Source organism: Pieris brassicae, chromosome 12 (genome assembly GCF_905147105.1).
Source record: "Pieris brassicae chromosome 12, ilPieBrab1.1, whole genome shotgun sequence".
In the NCBI taxonomy this organism is placed as follows: Eukaryota; Metazoa; Arthropoda; class Insecta; order Lepidoptera; family Pieridae; genus Pieris; species Pieris brassicae.
Window position 1 is genome coordinate 3,437,977 of NC_059676.1, and position 19,465 is coordinate 3,457,441.

The 19,465-nt window shown below is 32.7% G+C and overlaps 1 protein-coding gene across 2 annotated transcripts in view; it reads right to left on the bottom strand.

Moving 5' to 3' along the window:
- Window positions 1–5,553: 5,553 nt before the first annotated feature.
- LOC123717497 (Down syndrome cell adhesion molecule-like protein Dscam2) overlaps window positions 5,554–19,465 on the bottom strand; it is a 39,776-nt gene continuing 25,864 nt past the window's right edge. The window contains exons 21-34 of one of the 2 annotated variants that reach the window (XM_045673507.1): window positions 17,379–17,449; window positions 17,007–17,250; window positions 15,192–15,373; window positions 14,558–14,681; window positions 13,161–13,290; window positions 12,479–12,663; window positions 11,935–12,111; window positions 11,339–11,568; window positions 9,123–9,435; window positions 8,682–8,910; window positions 7,448–7,551; window positions 6,387–6,524; window positions 6,032–6,103; window positions 5,554–5,691 (exon numbers count right to left, since the gene is read on the bottom strand). In XM_045673507.1, the coding sequence (XP_045529463.1) occupies window positions 5,663–5,691; window positions 6,032–6,103; window positions 6,387–6,524; window positions 7,448–7,551; window positions 8,682–8,910; window positions 9,123–9,435; window positions 11,339–11,568; window positions 11,935–12,111; window positions 12,479–12,663; window positions 13,161–13,290; window positions 14,558–14,681; window positions 15,192–15,373; window positions 17,007–17,250; window positions 17,379–17,449 (2,228 nt within the window). In that variant the 3' untranslated portion in view covers window positions 5,554–5,662. The remainder of the gene's footprint in view (window positions 5,692–6,031; window positions 6,104–6,386; window positions 6,525–7,447; window positions 7,552–8,681; window positions 8,911–9,122; window positions 9,436–11,338; window positions 11,569–11,934; window positions 12,112–12,478; window positions 12,664–13,160; window positions 13,291–14,557; window positions 14,682–15,191; window positions 15,374–17,006; window positions 17,251–17,378; window positions 17,450–19,465) is intronic. The other variant, XM_045673508.1, reaches the window with a different exon arrangement.

Genomic DNA, 19,465 nt, shown 5'->3' on the forward strand with positions numbered 1-19,465 from the left:
AAGCTGTATCTAGTTATGGGCTCATGAGTCTTGTATTTGGTTGTGAGCTATGTTACTGTATGAATAATATGATGAAATAACATGATGAAATAGAAATACGTCATACATAAGTGACTATAAAAGTTTCTCTATCTTGATCACTGTAGGAAACATTTGAAACTAAATGTATTCGAATACTTACATTACATTCTTTATTATACTTGCTTTTATATGTGATAGTTGGAGCATTATTTTGTAGCTAATAATAGAGATATATTGACATGGACGTTTTGGACAGTTAAGAATCCCTTCACATACTAAGCACAATTTACGAAACACACCCAAAGTATGATACATACGATGAAATTTCATTAATAATTATTGCGTTGATACTTGATGATGAGATTAATATCAGTATTTTACCTCACTAAGCCCCAGTGGCTCAAAAGCTGTATAAAAGCTATATAGCGGTCGGAATAATTTTGTTAGCGGAATTCAGGGTGTGACGACATAGAACTGATTGTAGCCTCGGATTGTAGGTAGTTACATTTTGCAACATCTTCTATTGATTCCCCGCTTCTATCGGTTGATTTAATATCTTTCTTCAATAAATACGATATATAATGAAAATATATTTCAAATTTGAAGACGACATTAAAAAAAATATCGTATTGAAGCAAAGTAAAAAAAAATCAGTTTTAGACTGGTGTAAAGCATAGATATGAGTAATATGAATAACGATATTACTCATATACCTTACAATATCTTGTAACAATAGATTTCAGGCGTATGATACATCCAACGATTGTCTATCTATAAAAAAATGGAAAATTGTGCTAACTAAACTAATCTTTTTCAATTACGTATGTGAACTTGTATCTCTAATTTTTAACACTTTGTAAATAAAATAACAAGAAAGTCTTCTATAACTAATAAAAATACAATATACTGAAATATATAATTGCACCCAACGCAGAGTGGCTCATAACTATATTTTCTGATTGTTTCTAGCGTTGCGTAGGCCTCTGCATCTTATATCGAACTAATGATTATTCGGACTAATACTTGCCTCTGAATGTAAGCCCCTGACGTCGAGGTAGAACACGAAATTCTTTAAAACGGAATTAACGACAGGCCTAGCGTTTCACGACAGGACGCTTTTAAGACACTTTCTGTATTTCAAATGGAGTAAGATAAATAAAATTAAGACATATCAGACACTTGCGGCAGACGTTCCTCGTTTCAGAGGCCAATATATATTATTAGTGGTAGCCAGCGGACTGACTGTGAGGCACTTGGAGACGCATAAATTCCTTAGAAACCGAATAATTTTTCTTCCAATGATAAAAGTGTTCTAAACTACTGGACTAAACCTTTCGCGTTCGTGAAACGAATTTAATATATTGACACAATTTTCAGCATCTCCTCCTCGTCTACGAGTTTATTATGTGCGATAAACGTTTCTGCTAAGTTGAATTTATGCAGAATATTTCAGTGTGGCGACGCTTTTTGGAAGTCAGATTTGTCGTGAAGCGGTAACGATTGTACACTTTCAAATGTAAATAGATGTCACAGATATCTTTAAAATAATTTCTATAAGTAGTAGATTCTTATTATATTAGTAACATGTTAGAATGTAGGCACGTTCCTTAAGCGTAGGTAGTGTGTTCGGTCCCCGTCTCTGCATGTGTTTATTTTGTAGATGGGCGGAATTCATACTTATTCCGTCATTCGATCAGTCAAACGTCTATGGCCCAAAAAAGCAAGTTGAAATCGAATATAAGACTTCCAAAGCTATCCATTAACCCACAAAGTAAATAAGTAACCTATAAATTATGTAACAATACGCCTGAGGCCTTAAAATACATCTGTGTTCCATTACGTCAACAAAAATAACACAGTCATGCGTCAGCCAAAGCCTTATTTATATCCTTCTCGTTAAAGATCGCATTATACAGTTATTTTTGCTATTTGATATTCCATTTCAATTCCTGGATAAGACGAGGTATGGAAAACAGATATTCAAATACGGTAATTTCCTTTTATATTTTTGAATAGCATTTTTTCATTCAAAAAATATGAACATGAACATCTAGCTTAGTATTTAAGTGACAATACCAAGTGATCATATTTATAAGTATATGAGATTTATTGTGGATTTTCACTAAATTAATATTCTTAAATTGATAAGTATTGATTAGAAAATTCCTAACTAATTCGCCCGCAGGAAAATGATGCCGATGTATGAGAGTTAAGAAATAGACAGTTTACATGTCCACTACATCTCCTGGTTATATGTCATGTCTGAATAAAATTCATCCGCTTTAATCGAATCGGTGGGATAAATTATAAAATATCCCTCGGGCAGCATTTATATGAGCGTTCGTATGAGGGAACAAACTTTTGTACGGTTTTCGCCAATATATAGGATTCTTGAGTGTTGGAATTAGAAAAAATTAACCCTAGTTTAATAACTTATGTACATCTCTAGTTTATGTTGGCAACCCTAACACATCACTGTTTGTAATAGTCTATGATAAAAATTCTCTCAGAATAAAACTACGTTGTCTAAAACCAAATTCGTTATTTTTCATTTAAATCATCATTGATGAACTTTAAGTCATTATATGTATATATGTAAATTGACGATTATTGTTGAATATGACGCTAAATTTACTACAAACCACCATAATTCGCCAGTTATGCCGTGAGCGGAATATTTCGTAATATAAAGACATCTATATAAATTTGGTTTCTAAGTAACACCGTTCAAATCATTCTACTATGCCTAAATTTCAAAAGATGGAATGCTGTACTGCAGTGCGCCATTAGTAAAACAATTTTACAGCTTTCCCACATGTTGCAGTTAATGTGATTCCAGTGTTCAGAGTACGCGTCTAACACGTTGTAATGGAATCCTTTTACGAATATGAAAGTATAACATAGAAAATTCTATGAGTAATGCATTTTTAAATACCAATGCACATGCTTGCATTTATTTATTCAGACTTACCTTATACAAAAAATACATATAAAAAAACAGGTTACAAAAGCAACGAGCGGCCTTATCGCTAACAAGCGATTTCTTCCAGGCAACCCTAAATGGAACAATACAAAAAAGACAACAATAACTAAAAAGAAAACAAAACAAACTTGTAACGCTAACTTAAATAACTAACTTAAATAAAGTAAAATCTAAAAAAACAAAAAGAAACTTATAATCATATATACAAACAAAAATGTACAAGCTAATCCAAGGGTTAACTGAGTCACAATTAATATATATAATTATAGGTTGGGGAAAAAGCTTCTTCGCAGTTTTTAAGAAAATACACAACATTTTTTAATATAGTTTATTTACATTTAACCGAAGTATGTAGGTACCATTTTGTTCGATCACTTTTTGCCATCTTATAGGTAGGGACATGATCCCATTGATATAGAAATATTGGGGGCTTCTGATCAAAATACCGACAATTGGTTTTGGCAATCCTCTCGTGATATTAACCTAACAATGCCTAAAGAATTCTGATGAGACCGAAACAGGTGGTCCATTTTATCCGTAATAGGGCGGGCGACCAGAGCGACGTGCATCTTTGACATTAAAATTTCCGGATTGAAAATGCTTAAACTAAATTTGTGCTACTCTCACAGACACTGCACTAGGTCAATGCACATTGCATTTTCGGCTTCACATTCGCGGCTTGCATTGCATTTTTACCTTTTTTGTAGTAAAATTTTAAAATGTATCGAATTTCTTCGAGATCCACTCATCTTGATAGTACGAAAAGTAAATAAAAATCACACATTTTCTTAATTTGAATTTGGAATTATCTTCTTTAAAATGTAAACTTTTAATGCTACTAAAACCAGCCAGATACAAATAGCCAAAAGTAGAATTTACGAAGCAGGAGAAAAATTATCAAAAAGAAGAATTTAAAATAAATTTAAAGACTGAGCTCGTCTGATATAAATTGGTAAGAAATTCCATAGCAGGAACATTTGCACATTAAATAATTGCAGAGTAATGCTTGGATGAGAAGTTTCATTTTAAAATATTTAGGCAGACGAGAGACAGACCTAGTTCATAGACTGTGCCCCACATTTCAATTAGTCATAGCTAGAATTGATTATAACCTTCAATACATTACCATTGTAATTATAAATGACAAAACTATCATAACAGAAGGATCAGTGCTTTAGTAAGACAGAGTTATTAATTATCACTGTTTTTCTCATGATTACAAGAGTAAGTTTATAGGTCAGCCAAGCGCGTTAGGGAAAAATTATAAGAGTTTTTTTTTCTATTGTTAGTGACGTTTTTTCTACAAACATAGAATAAGGCGAAAGATTATTTTTTATCTTGTTCCGCCAAATAAGTATAACTTCTAACACGTGTACATAAGTATACACACCATTTTTTATTTTATATATTTTATAAATAAAACAAAATAAAACTGTTGTTAGCAAAACCAAGTAAGCCCCGTCAACCTTAAAATTGGAAGTCGAGACTTAGAGTAAGACTGTTTCTCTAACGTGATTGTTTTTTTGACATACGGAAGTCATACTTACGGTATGCGTGACCGTTATTCTAAGATCATAAACAATCCGTTACACTACAAGATTTGGTCAAATGACCTTCAAAGGAGTTTGTTTTATGCTATCAAATAAGCTTCAGTTGCATTAAATATGTATCTTATAATAAAGGATAGGAAATCTAATTGGATAACTTGGTGTATTATAATAGCATCTAGAAAACTATATAGATGCAATTTAATGCATGATGAATGATGCAACCAATGAGATATTTATTTGTTTACTCGTAGTGCGAGTTACTCCGATGTCGTTGAACATTGTAACCGCTGACACGTTTGTGCGTCCTAAAAATTAATAACTAATAGCGTGATACATGAACTGACTTGACTAATGTTATATATGTGGAATTTAAAGTGTATTTTTAATATTAAAAACCAGTAAGGACGTTAGTAACAAGACAAAACAATTCTCATATGAGAATTTTCCTCACAGTGTTGAAGATTCCTTCAAGCTCTTAACTCATGGTGGTGAACCCTTAGGTTTGACGGTGCAAAGATCTCGCAATCATTTATATTTTTAACTATTTATGATATAGGATTACGACTGTATGGCTATATATATGGCTCACATCATTAGTCGTTCAAATTTAACGTAAGCACAATTACTGCAATTTATCCCCCCCACCCCTTTGGTCAGCAAAAGTAAGTAAAACTCTGAAACATAATAGTAAACGTATTAATTTTTGTAGGAATCCTTGAAAATGCATTTTATTTTTAAGCATAGACAATATAGGTAAGGGCATTAAAGAAACGTATCAGATTTAGCCTAGTAGACTACAATTGGGACTGCTGATGGCAACGTGAATCTCGTTCGTATATATACATATTAAGTTCCTCATGTATATAAAATACATTTTTTGTAATGTGAAATCAAGTTCATTAAACATTAAATGTTATGTGTTATCTCATTTGTTACATATTTGTGTATATAACATATTTCACAATGTGTGGATAGCAAATTGGACAAAATGAAACAAAATTTAATAGAAATAGATAATATAATTGTAAAAAAATTGTATACATATTAATATGTATAACAGAATTCGCTAAGTTGACTAGATATTTTCTAAATATTCGGCAGTGTGTCCTCAACTCCCCGAGTCTTGTGAACAACCTGCTAACAAAAGATAGGCCTTATATTGCATATAACACTATTTATTTAAAAAAAAACCCTATATTGGTATCTGCAATTATTTGTGTTTATTATTATTTTTCATAATTAAAAACCATGTATTACATAATAGGTTGAAAAATTATGATCAGCTAGAGTACTTCCTCAGACGAGTGGGCCCGAACGTGGCTGGCACATAAATGTCATCTTAGATATTTTACTATCAAATCCAATTGAATCAAAGCGAGCGCTCACCTCACTCGTTGACTATAAAGAAGATTTGTATTATTTATGTGATTTTAATGAAAAATTACGCTTATTAATTTAAAATGTATTTGAATCTTACCATGATCAGTGCAATAATGTCGTCTGCGCCTGCGCCTTCGTTGTGCTTCATAAGCGTCCAAACATGTTTCTTCTATATTAGGTAAGATAGTTAGCCATCAATAGGGGTTATTATCGTTAAATATAATAAAAAATAATTAAACGAAAAGTTGTTAAATAATAATTTTGATATAATCAAATTATGAACGACCTTTTATATCCAGCAAGAAAATATCGTTTGGAAATGAACTTGAGTCATAAAGGTTAAATACCATGTATGTGGTACCACCACGTACCACCTTTTTTCTAATTTACTTGTAAAAACGTATTGGCAAAAATATTGTATGGCAGCTTTATTCTTATAAACTTATTCTTACCGTCAGTGCTGTGTGGTGGCGGTGCCGCATCATCGTCATGACGAGCCAGGGCTCGCAGTTGCAAAGTGTATGCTCTAGAACCCGGTCCTACACCCTCACCACCCGCGAAGGTTGCATATGGACTTATCTCGTAAACATCTGTGTAATACTCAAGCTGTTACTATGAAACTTACAAAAGCATTACCAATTCCGACGGAGCAGGGTGGATCTTTATAAGATCGCACAACTAAGTTAATGATTGTCGTACAGAACTTTTTAGAGTTGTGTTGGTCGAGTTTATAAACACTTACAGCTTTATAAAACTATATTTAAAAGAAAACTTACACTGTCATTTAACTAACCAATTTAACAAATTAAAACGAAAAAAAAGTGTTTTCTGTAATCATATAAAGAATTTCCGGCTTATACAGATTCAAACTACACTGTCTAGTTACAATCTGTTGAAAACAAATATAGAAATTCAGACAACTGATTAATTATACCAGTATAATGAAGTCAAATCAATTATTCCAATTAGATCACCTAAAATGGCCCTTTTGAACGTTTAATAAAATATAAAGATGATTCTAAAAGGTAGTTTTGTATGGAGTATAATGGGCAAGAAACTCCAATCTTACTCTTTTAAAATAGGATTTACAATATCAAAACAATGTACTCCTAGAATAAAACTACTATACAGGTCAATTATTGAATCGTGAGTATACATGTTCCTCACATATTTACAAATATCGAAACCGTAGAATATTATGCATTAAAGAGTAATAAAATACAATAAAACAGTGTGTGAAATAAAAGTAAAAAATTACAGTTTTTAGTATTATAAAATAAAAAAATATATAAAATTAGATGATACTGTTAAGAATAATTGGGAACAAATACTAAAGTACTGATAATCAAATTTTCTCTAATTATAAATTTGTGTATGATTGTGAATGAATGTAACAGAGATTAACTGCTTTAAAAGTGAACATTTGTTGTTTATTAAAAAAGACGTATATGTAAGTCCTCTTTTGCCAAACCATTTATTAAAAGTTTAACATTGCATATATTGTATGAGTTACCTGGAGGATCGGGAAGTAGTTTGGGTGTAGAATGCGGCGGTCTGTACGTGCCACAAGCTGTCTTGTCGGCACTTGTCGTCACCCGAGGCATGGCACCATCCGTCCTATGCAATAAATCTTACGTTAAATTGCAAGATCTAAATTAAACGTACTTTGCTGTTTACATAAAACAATAATTTCACTGAAGATGTCTTAAATACATTCACTAATAATGTTCATAAACATTAGTAAATTTTTCATTAATAGGAGCTTATAAGAAAGTTGTACAAAATATAAATAAAACGGCGTAACACGTAAAAAATTTGTACATATTATAATAATTTCTATTTTGCTAAGTCTGATCTAAGATAACAGATGAGAAAACCGAATTCTCGTTTTCATTTTTTAAAATTGAAAAGACGACTTCCCAATCGGATTCAGTTTTAACACCAGCACTCGTACTCTGTAACTTTAAATGGCGATGCTGAATTTAATGTTGAGTTGTATGTAACGGATATTAAGAGAACTGAATATTTATATCGAAAATGTACACAAAAACGTAGGAATCTGTATCACTACTGTCATAGAGTACCAAAGCTATAAAAAGCTCGGTATGAACTCACACATACGTTGATTGTGAGACGATATGAAATAATAATTAACATTCAATAAAAATAAAATCCGTTTATTCTGCTTGGAAATAATGTACGTTCTAATATTCGGTTTCCGAGAAACTCATTTTGAAAATGTAATAACCATCATCACAAAGGGACCAAGTTGTTGTTGTCATGGTAACATCGAAAATTGGAGACCTTCCAATTAACTTATTATTTGCTGTAATTTACTGAATTGGAAAAAATATTTGACAAAAATAAATACGCGAAATCTTATTACGATTTCTGTAATATTTTATATTTCTCGGTTGTAATTTATTATAGTGAATGTCTCAGTATCACCAGTATAATACGCAAATCTAGTAGTAGTAGTTGCGACATTATATCTTAGTTTTAAGTATCGTCTTATACTCTATAGGGGTAGGCCTAATTCATAAATTTGTCTGATTGCTCTTTTAACTAAAGTACTTTTTCCGTCAAACATCACAGGATTAAAAACAGGTTTATATTATATGCAGTTAAACTCGATATTAAAACTTGCAAATGTTGTTTTTTTGGTTGGATGTATATTTTTATTCGGACATATCATAAAAATAATTGACATATTTTTTCTAATATAGTATATGAAAAATCTAGCAAACCTTTTTCTTCTGAGCAAAATAGCAAGTATTGTCAGTGCCGCTACGGAGAGAGCCGCACACAGAGCGAGCAATAAAGCCAATTCACCAGCTGTAGCGGGAAATGGCGCGTCTACCTCTTCTGCGTAATCTCCTTCTGGTGGACTTGTAGTGAATTCATAGACTTCCCGAGTCCAGCCAGCTTCGTTCGAAGCACGGGCTGCCACACGGTAACGTGATCCCGGAGAAAGGCCTGGTAAATGAAAATTACTATGAACATTATATTTTCTAATCTTCATTACTTTTTAATAGAAAATTTTAACCTAAATATCTTTAACACCTAGCGTTAAAAAAAAACCTGTAATTACAGTCCATATTCCGACATACTACTGTTAGTTGTTTGAGTCCTGAAAAATTATAAATTAAGCAGACATAAAAATGCTATGCACCAAAGAATTTACTCACCTCCCAATATGACTTCACCACCAACTGGTACATCCCTCGCTCCTGCCACACCTGACCCAGCCCACTCCAGTTTCAAGGCCACAGGACCACACCCTCCATCAGACCACATGCTGGTATCAAACTGCGCATGTGTAGCATTGCACCTGATCCATCTATTATCGGGTGGGGATACAGGAGGACCCCCAGAGGTCCGGATGGAAATCTCAGTGCCGGGTGGACCACCGGCCGAGCCATATGCCCGGTATGCTGACCCACATCGAAGGCCGGAAAGAATGGCTGGACCAGGACTCACAGTTTGCACCCTCCATTCGCCCTGTTATTGGTAACTTATTATGGCAACTATTCTTTTGAATAACGTATAACCCTATATATTTTTACCATGAAAAAGTCATAGTTTGCGGCGAGCTTTGGTCATCAAATCAAACACCTTAAGTCTTAATTTAACTATTTAAAAAAATTACATTCGACAAATATTGTTATTATTTTTTTACATCATTTATCAATCTATTATTACTTTGAATGAACCAGTCATGGTTAACTTATATATTGTCTTCTATAACTCCAAAAGCTAATATTTAAAGAATTAATCCTAATGTAAAAGACAGGAAATTATGTTGTCAATGTCAGATGAAGTGAAGAGAGTATTTTAAGGAAGCCAAAGTACTAAAGATGCTTCGTATGACATTATTTCAAGTATCAATTCGAGCCGTTTCAAAACGAAACTTACAAAGTACACAGTAAAATAAACATTTTATAGTCAAGAATAAAATTAGAGAAATAAAAAGATTACGTTGTACTAAATTATTTCTTAATAAGATACAATTTCTCAGTCTCTTGAGAAGATTATTCAAATTGACTGAAAGTAGGGCAGAACTACATTTTAAGATTCTTGTCTTTATGCAAATCCAATTGATGCATTAGTAACGACAACTAGTATTATGAGTGCTATAATTCCCAAAGACGGACAAAATTTCTAGTTTTTGTTCATAAATATACAAAATAAAAAAAAATTTTGTTTGGTTATATCATAAGCCTGCTGTCATTGGGAAAGCATGATGTACTTTGTTTTTTTTCAAATACCTCGAGAAGTACCACTTTATGATATATTAATCATCTTATCATACACATGACTTGACTGACTTAATGTCCTATAACCCCTAGGTGGGGCAGAGGGCTTCCACAGTGAGTCTCCATCGCGTTCGGTCTTGAGCCTCGTGTTTCACCTCGCTCCAAGTCTTTCCGGCTCTCTTTGCCTCGTCCGCAACTGTTCGGCGCCAGGTTTGTTTGGGACGGCCACGCTTCCGCTTTCCTTGCGGATTCCAATCAAGCGCCTGCTTGGGAATATGATTGAGGGGATCTCATTTGGGAGGGGATTCGGAGTGTATGGCCTATCCAATTCCATTTGCGTCGCTTGACCTGCTGGCTGATCGGGGTTTCTCGACAGCGCTCCCAAAGTTGCTCGTTAGAGATCTTTTCAGGCCAGTAGATGTTCAGAATACGGCGAAGACAGCGGTTAACGAAGACTTGGAGTCGGTGCGAGATGTGTTTGGTGACCTTCCACGTTTCACACCCATAGAGCAGCACAGATTTGACGTTGGATCCGAATATTTTAACCTTGATTCGACGCGTCAACATCCGTGACTGCCATATAGGCCGAAGTTGTGCAAAGGTTGCTCTGGCCTTGGCAATGCGCGAAGTGATGGCCTCTTCTGTACCTCCAGTTTCAGACACGACGCTTTCGAGGTAAACAAATTGTTGAACGCTTTCTATGTCCTCTGCACCCACCCGCATAATATTTTTACATTTTCATGTGTATGAACACATGAAAATGTAAAAATATTATTTTATCTTTCTTCTTCTTTTTAAACACGGTCTTTTTAAGCATTTACCATTAAAAATTATGTGCACGTTATGTGATGAATATGACTGTGAAGATTTGTTATAACTGTACTCAATAAAGCCCCATATTAGAGAATTTAACATACCTACTAACATAACTACATACCACTTGAAACGACAACTTATTCCGAATTTTGATATACCCATAACGTAAGTAACATGCCAACGGTTTCATTAACAAACTAAATATATTCAACGATATATTTATTACATAATTATCAAATCTATAAAGTCTTATTCGCTAAAGGCGTAATAGTAGGTTGAAAATTTACAGATGGACAATAAATTTACGGATATAAGACATGAAGGAAAATAACCTCAGGTGCAGCAAGCCTCCAATGCAGTGTATGCTCTTTAGGGATGGCATGTCCTGGCACTCTTGGAGAAGCTCTGATCTCCAGTTCTAGCTCTCGAGACCTGGCTTCAATAAGTGCCAACCCTGGTGGAGACGGGGGTCGTAAGACAAAAACCCGCCACGTCACTGAGTCTGACCCATGGGGGTTCTCTGCTACGCATGTGTAATTGTCGGCGTGTTGGAGTTCCAGGTCTAAAAATATATTTTTAAGAAATCTTTGATACTGTAGATAGTAGAATAATAGGACTGATTTTTGTTTGCCTTATTCTATGAGTGGTATGCCGTGTTCCCAATAATTTGTTTTTAAAGATGTGTGCTTTTGCTCGCTTTGATTACAATAAAAAAAATTGGGGTTTCGACTACGAGAAGATCGGCATATAAAATAAACTTACTATAAATTAAGATCTAATATAGCTGCCTAGACAGGTTAAAAATAGTTTTCATATATATTCTGTAAAGTTTTTGGTTAATATTAAAGTAAATTTGTCCCTTTGTATGGCATTAAAATTAGAATTAATACTAATGAAAATTATCTTAAGACAACGTATAGTTGCTTACTCCTTATCATCAAAGCATCTCCATCCAAATGGAATGGTGTTCGAATGTGAAGTGGACTTCCACCACGGAGCCATCGCTTGGAAGGAGGAGGGACTCCGCCCACAACACAACGAAGCGATAGGGCACTTCCCGCTGTTCCTGCAGCTACTCCACCGAACGATGAGATTCGGGCTGGAGCTAAATCGCATAATGTTTAGTACAATAACTAAATTGAAATTAAACAAAGCTTCATGAAGGACACTTTTATTTATACGTTTTTCAAAAATCATGAAAAATATAAGTTGACTTGAGTTGTGACACAGATAATGTTTAAGTTGTCTTTATGGTTTCATTGAAAGAATTTACGTAACGTAAACACTGAATCTTTTTACAAAAGATTCGTAGCTGCAAATAGACTGACTTAAGACTAAGGAGTAAAACATTACGAGTACGAGTACATTCAGTACAACATTCGTGTCACAATATATATAACGGCAAAAACCTTATCAGCATTATATGCAAGGGTGTTCCTACATTGTCTTCTGATACTTTTGTTTTTACTAACCCAAAGCAGTCGTCTGACACTCTACCACAGTGGAGGTAGGTCCCTCTCCAGCACCTGTGGCAGCTCTAACCCAGGCTTCATATGTTCTTCCTGAACGTAAACCTCTTAATGTCTTCATACATTCCACCGGTGACCCTTCACTCTCCGTACACGAGTTCACTCGGGTTAAGTTCGCTTCTTGGGACCTTGTTGAAAAAAAAAAGATGTTTTTTAAATTGATAAATGAGACCTTTCTTTATTCAGATAACCTTTAAACAATACGTTTTTATTAGAGCGATTAAATTATTAATTTAACAACATACATTTTTATATATGTTCTTTATGCATAATTTATGTTAGTTGTTGAATTACTCTTTATGACTAAATTTTTTAACATACTTGTACAATATTCAAAAAAGTTTGTGGTTCTGTTATCTTAATGTAAGGTGGTTATAGTTATATAAATTATCATGTACTAGGTTATGTTTAGTTACAGTAAATAAAATATTCATAGATTTCCTTATGTTTATGGTATGGTACTTTAAGGCTTAGTATGTCAATATGTGTAGTAGAGCTTTAAATGTGGTTTGCCGAAAATGAATGTGTCTAATTTTTTAATAAACTTTTAATGTTTATTATTAATTTATTAAAATAGATGCGTGATTCGACTCTATGGTGATTTTGTGTATGCGGCGTTCCTTACCCTGCCAGATCCTTGAAATAGAGCGAGTAGTGTGTCAGCCTTCCATTTGGTTCTACGGGAGGAAGCCAGGAAGCGCGAAGAGCTCTCTCACTTAGAGCAATCAGCTTGATGCCACTCGGTGCACTTGGTACTACGAGTATTAATTACATTGCTCCAATTATAATATATACAATTACATTGTATAATAATTATTTATGTAATTACGAATATGACGTACCGATATCTTTGAGGACGACAACTAACAAAGACAATTCAGTTCAATGATACTTCATTTCTCAAAGAACAAAATTCACTAAGTGAGAAAATTTAGAGTAGGTTAGTTATGTACATCATGTTATGAAATTATTTGAAGATAAGCTATATAAAATAAAAATAATACTTGCTAACAATCTGTACAATATTTTTTACTGTACAGGTAGGTCGCCTGTTCGTTACAACGGGTTGTATGACTAATTGTAATAATTCGTTAGGCGTCCATACATAAAAACAAATGCTAGCAGTGACTTTTTATGTTTTGTAAATACATATTTGTTCTATTAATTTATATTGAACTTTTACAACACAATTGTGTGTGTCTATAAAAATCTGTTTGGTATTGTATAGATTGTTTTATCTAATTATATGTTGTTTTAAAAAAAAAAATTAAATTTATAAAAAGGTTTTTTAAACTGGATTGCAATTTACTAAATATTTGTGCACCTTGATACATTATATTAAGTTTTCCGTAATTAGCCCTTGGTTGTATCAAACATAATTGATCAATATTTCGTTATTAATATTTTGTATCTAGTTTTTTAAGGATAAATTTATATGAATTAATTTTAATGTTTTTAATGATTAAGTTGTGTGTTGTATGTGAATGATTATAGTCTAAAATACATTTTGAAACATCGTGCTCAACTCGCTTAAAAACTTTTTCATAGTTGAGAGTTTCATAATATATGCTGCTTTGTTTCTGGCGATAATTGCTTTAATTCTAGATATATTTGTTTGTGGTCCGGCATTGCAGAATCAATAATATCTAAGTAAAAGTTATGTTCCTTTATGTTGGTCGATACGTGGTTTATTATTATTATGGTAGGAAATGTTTCGCGGGTGCAGTAGGATAAATCCACTTGATTATGAATCCATTTTCATTAATCGTCTCTGTATAATTTACTGTAGTATGATCTTTTTTTAGAAATAAATCAATAATAAACAACAATTTCTGGGTCCAATGGAATGATGTGTTTTGTTAATGTTAATTTGTATTGTTAAACTCGGAGCCCAGGAAGTTTCTGTTGTATAATATAACCACAAATCCGCTTTTGAATAGCTTATAACTTAGTATAATAATTGTAACAAAATTATTTTTGTTTTTTAATTAATTTAATTATTTAAATTGTAGTGCTTCTTACCGTCTTCATCAGTCCTACAGATTTGTGCTGGAGATAAGAGGCCGTCTCCCGCAGCATTGTGTGCACGGACTCTTATGTCGTATTCAGCAAATGGCGTAAGGCGAGACACTGTTGTTTCTTCGCCCTATTATATATACATTGAATGTTATATGTATGTAAATAAAACAATTATTTTTATTCTTATGGTTTAAATTTATGAATGTCAAATAATGACGTTTTAATCTTAACGAGTAATTTTTTTCATCTTATATATAATCGCGTAATTAAAGTATATTACCAATTATATTTATAGGTATATATAAGTTTTTCATATATTTTTATTTTACTTATTAATAAGTGTTGGTACATAATTAGAATAGGCTAAAATCTAATAGGTTTAGATATCACATATAATGTGTACTACTAAAGTGTAAATCGACAACCATGTACCTAGCATTGCAAATGCTTCGATATGATGAAGCTGAACGTGACTCTACAAGAGCTAAGTTTAAGATACAGATATTTTCATTAAAATTAATGAGATTTATTTTAAATTTTGTTTTTTAATCTGTGTCGCTTGCGATGCAATGCAACACGTCAATTTTATAATTACTTATTAATATAAGCATATTCTTTTTTTTAATTTAAATCATACCTGAACACGTAACTGTGCATCCTGCACTGGCTGTAATGGATCGGCATCGCGCCGTGTGTATTGTAGAGTGTAGTGAGTGATAAGCCCGCCCCTTGATTCGAGGGCGGGCGGCCGCCATGACACGCGAAGCGATGTGGAACCACTTGAAACGCATGCTAGGCCTTCTGGACTTCCATTTGGGGCTATTAAATATATTAAAAAATATATTTCTTTAATCCAAATAAATCGTGGATAAGCTTCCCGACTCTATACGATTAGCTATCTCTCTATCATTTTTTTAAACTCTTCTGCATAAACATTTCATAACCTTATCCTAGCCTGATCAATCGTGACTTATGTAATTCTTGTTTCTCCTTTTCCTTTGTATTTCATCGCCATTCATGAAAACGATTTTTAGCTTCTGATTAGCTTTTTAGTTTGTTTTTTTTTGTATTACTTTAGATTAAGGTTCTATATATTATTTTATATTTCATTTGGTAATGCACTTTTAGCACTTTACTCATCATTTTTCGTTTTTTACTAAGGATTTCTCTTACTAGGGTGGACTGCAAGAGATCGCATGTTTGCGATAAGGCCCCATATATTTTTTTATGTATTGTGATTTTTTAATGCAACGAAGTGTGAATAAATAAATAAATCTGTAAAGAGCAGTAACTTGGTAGCTTTCGATTTAGACAGAAGAGGCTATGATTCATTTGGAATCTCGAAGTAACTGTACTTGGACATTACAACAATCATTTAAAAAAATCCTATTATATTATATTATGCAATTCTAAAATTCGGTATTTATAATTAAGTAATATTACCAACGTCACTTATTCTTTTTAGCCTACTACGAGGTTTTTATTCTTACATCAAATATTACGTTTAAACCTATTTCAATATATCTCTAGCAAGCTAAATATATATTATTATATTTGTTAAAATAGAATAATAGCTAAATTTAAACGTGAACTTTGGCATTTGGTTTGAGTATAAGTGACTAGGATCATAAATAACTTAGCAAGAATTCAAGTCACGCTTGGAATCTGACATCTTCCAAGACAGTTTCCGTTTAAACAGAGCCAAAGTGGAAAATGTAGAGAACTATCAGTTACAAAGTAATTATGAAGCTGTCTCGACCTTTATAGAAGTATGAAGATGTTCGGTTATGAAACTATCTAACTTGTTTCTGATAATATACATTTAAATTTGACTTTATCAGGGCTAAATAATTTTATAATATATATAATAAAGGATTTTTTAATATCAACATTATTTTATTTGGTTAATGTCACTCACGTGTACTTATTTGAGGTTTAAGTTTTTACAAAAATGGGTTTTTGGTATTCTGGAAATAAAGTATATATATATTTTTTTAGTATTTTACTTCGGAGTTACAATTGGTGATATATTCCCAAATTTATAAAGCGGGGTATCCAGAGTATATCACTAAATTCCAATACTCATATATTGGTATAACAATTCATGAAAGAAACAATTTAATGTTTAAAAATAAAAGTGCTATCAATTTGTTCCGAATCGTTTGACCTGGATCGAAAAAGCCACGGTCCAATTAAGCCATTTTGCATTTTGATAGGAAAATTTATGACGCACGTATCATGTCTCTGACGTAGATATATTGACGAGGAAATAATACGGGACTTTTTGTATTACCGAGTTCATCATTTTTTATTGTCTCAGAGATTTATGGTCCAGAAATTTGGTGCTATGCAAAACCAACACAAATATATTTTACATAACATGTTTTAATTAAATTTAGATAAGAAATAAGTTACAAATGATATTCAGTTATGCGTAAAAATATACACTTACGTGATTCCAAAGAATGTCGATAGTGCGGTTGTGATGTCGGCCCATTCCCCGCTGCGTTATATGCTCTGACTGTAACACAGTATCGTGTAGCGGGTTTCAGGCCTCGTATCGTCGTACTTGTCGCATCAGAACTCGCTCCACTTTCTGAAGCATTCTCCATACTGCCTTTGCCTTCTTCCGATGCCTCCCACCATCGAACAGTGTAGCCTAGTAACGTACCATGCCAGGATTCACGCGGTGGAGGCTGTGAGTGTACACGCGGTGAACAGGTAAACTAATATAATATCTATATTATATTAATATTTAACGAGTAAAATAAATTGTACAAAAGAAATTAAGAGTATACTACAAAGGTAGAATAAACATGCAAACCTGCCAAGTGACGAGTAGCTCTCGAGCGCGGAGGGCTCTCAGTGATATGTCCCGTGGCACTCCTCCAGGCGCTACAGATTTAAAATTTTGTTGTTACGTCAAAACCAGTTGTTATTGATAGCTTGGAAAATTTAATATGAAATATTTCCTAAAAAGTATCCCAACAAAATAACAGGTATTGCTTAGATAATTCCTCAAAATTTGATAAACGGCGCTTATTACTTCCTTAAATTTATCAAATGTTTTCAAGATTCACTTTAAAGCATTGCGTCTATATTACTTGTTTATTTTAAGGAATTGATTTGTAATCTGTATGCTATTATCACCTGATGAATACGATACTAAACACGGAAAGGATTTTATATAGTTCAGACGTCTTCGAGATGGTCAACATATCACAAACAAATGATTCCGTTAAATTGAAACTCTTCTTTTTAAGATCGTTAATATAATGAAATTTATTTCAAAGTTTTAATGAGTTATATGAATAAGTTACGCTCCTAATCAGATAGTTCGGATTTAACCTTCAGAAAATCTGAAATTCTTCTTCTTTCAATTTGTACAGAAATCTACCTCTTTCAAGTAAATCCTTTCAACTTAAACTCTTAGCTAATTAGTGAGAAATTTTAAAAGCGTTATGAACGCTTATACCTTGAACTTTTATTTATATTAACTCTAAATAACCATTCATAAGCTGTTTATATTTAAAATTAAATGCATATATTTTTATCACTTATTAGTCCCATATTTTATGAATATGATTGTAGGTAAAGATGTTTATAAAATTAAAAATATAACAGGAAAGATATAACATTAATTCTCAATTTTAGGTATAAAATATAGAAACTCCTTTAATGTCTCCTAAAAAAAAAATCGGATTTTTTTAAAAACGAATGAGACGGTCTTTTGATATACATACAAAACAAATGCACCCTCTTCTAGGTACATCGCATTCAGAATAACTCCTTTGACTAGCTAACGGTCATCGTCAAGGTTAATAAGTATTTAATAATAAATCCATAGCAAAGAACGTGCTATTTCGTATTTAAAGATAAAAATTTGTTCTTGGTAATTTTGAATACTTGTATATACCCCCTCATACAAAGACTTTTTATTTGTAATCACATTATATAACTGTTCTAAATGATTTTATTATCTAATGGAAAATGGAAAACTAAGATTGTAATTGAAACAATTGTGACGTCATTGAATTACCTGCCACGAGAGAAATTTTAATTAACACAATTTAGAAAATATACGAATTTAAAAAAAAAATTAATTTTTTAATTTATATCTCAGGGATAAGCCGCCAGATGTTAAGTAGTGTTGGCCTAGTGGCTTCAGCGTGTGACTCTCAATCCTGAGGTCGTAGGTTCGATCCACGGCTGTGCACCATTGGACTTTCTTTCTATGTGCATTAAACTTTTCGCTCGAACGGAGCACCGTGAGGAAACCGGCTTGTCTTAGACTCAAAACATCGACAGCGTGTGTCGAAGGCTGATCACCTTCTTGCCTATTAGATTAACAATAATCATGAAAAAAAATACAAAAATCTGAGGCCTAGATTTAAAAAGGTTGTAGCGTCATTGATTTATTTTTTATTTAAACCGCCAGTTGTTCTATAAAAATATACAAAATCCCATTTGCAACTGAAGTGGCCAGAGGCTTTAATCATTGTATACTTTAGTGCCCGTCTAAGCTTCCCACTTGTTGGTGTCAAAGAAAAATAAAATCGTACCAAATCTGTTTACTTTTATCTTCACTAGCAAATGGTGATATAAATCGGAGAAAAGGTTTTACAAAGAAAACGTTTTTGGTGAAATTTTATCGCTTTTTTGTATATTTGAAGCGTTTTTTATTGATTTAAACGTTACAATGATTTTGTACAAAATACATGTTCATGGTCTGTTAAATAGAAGACCATTTAAATATGAAATATGAATATATTATAAATTATTAGCTGCTCCCGCGAACTTCGTTTCTCCTTACTGTGATTTTACTTAGCCTATCTTTTTAATACTATACCAACATGGAACATTTGGACAGTATTTGGAATGAAAACTTATTAGGTTTTTCTGTGAATATGT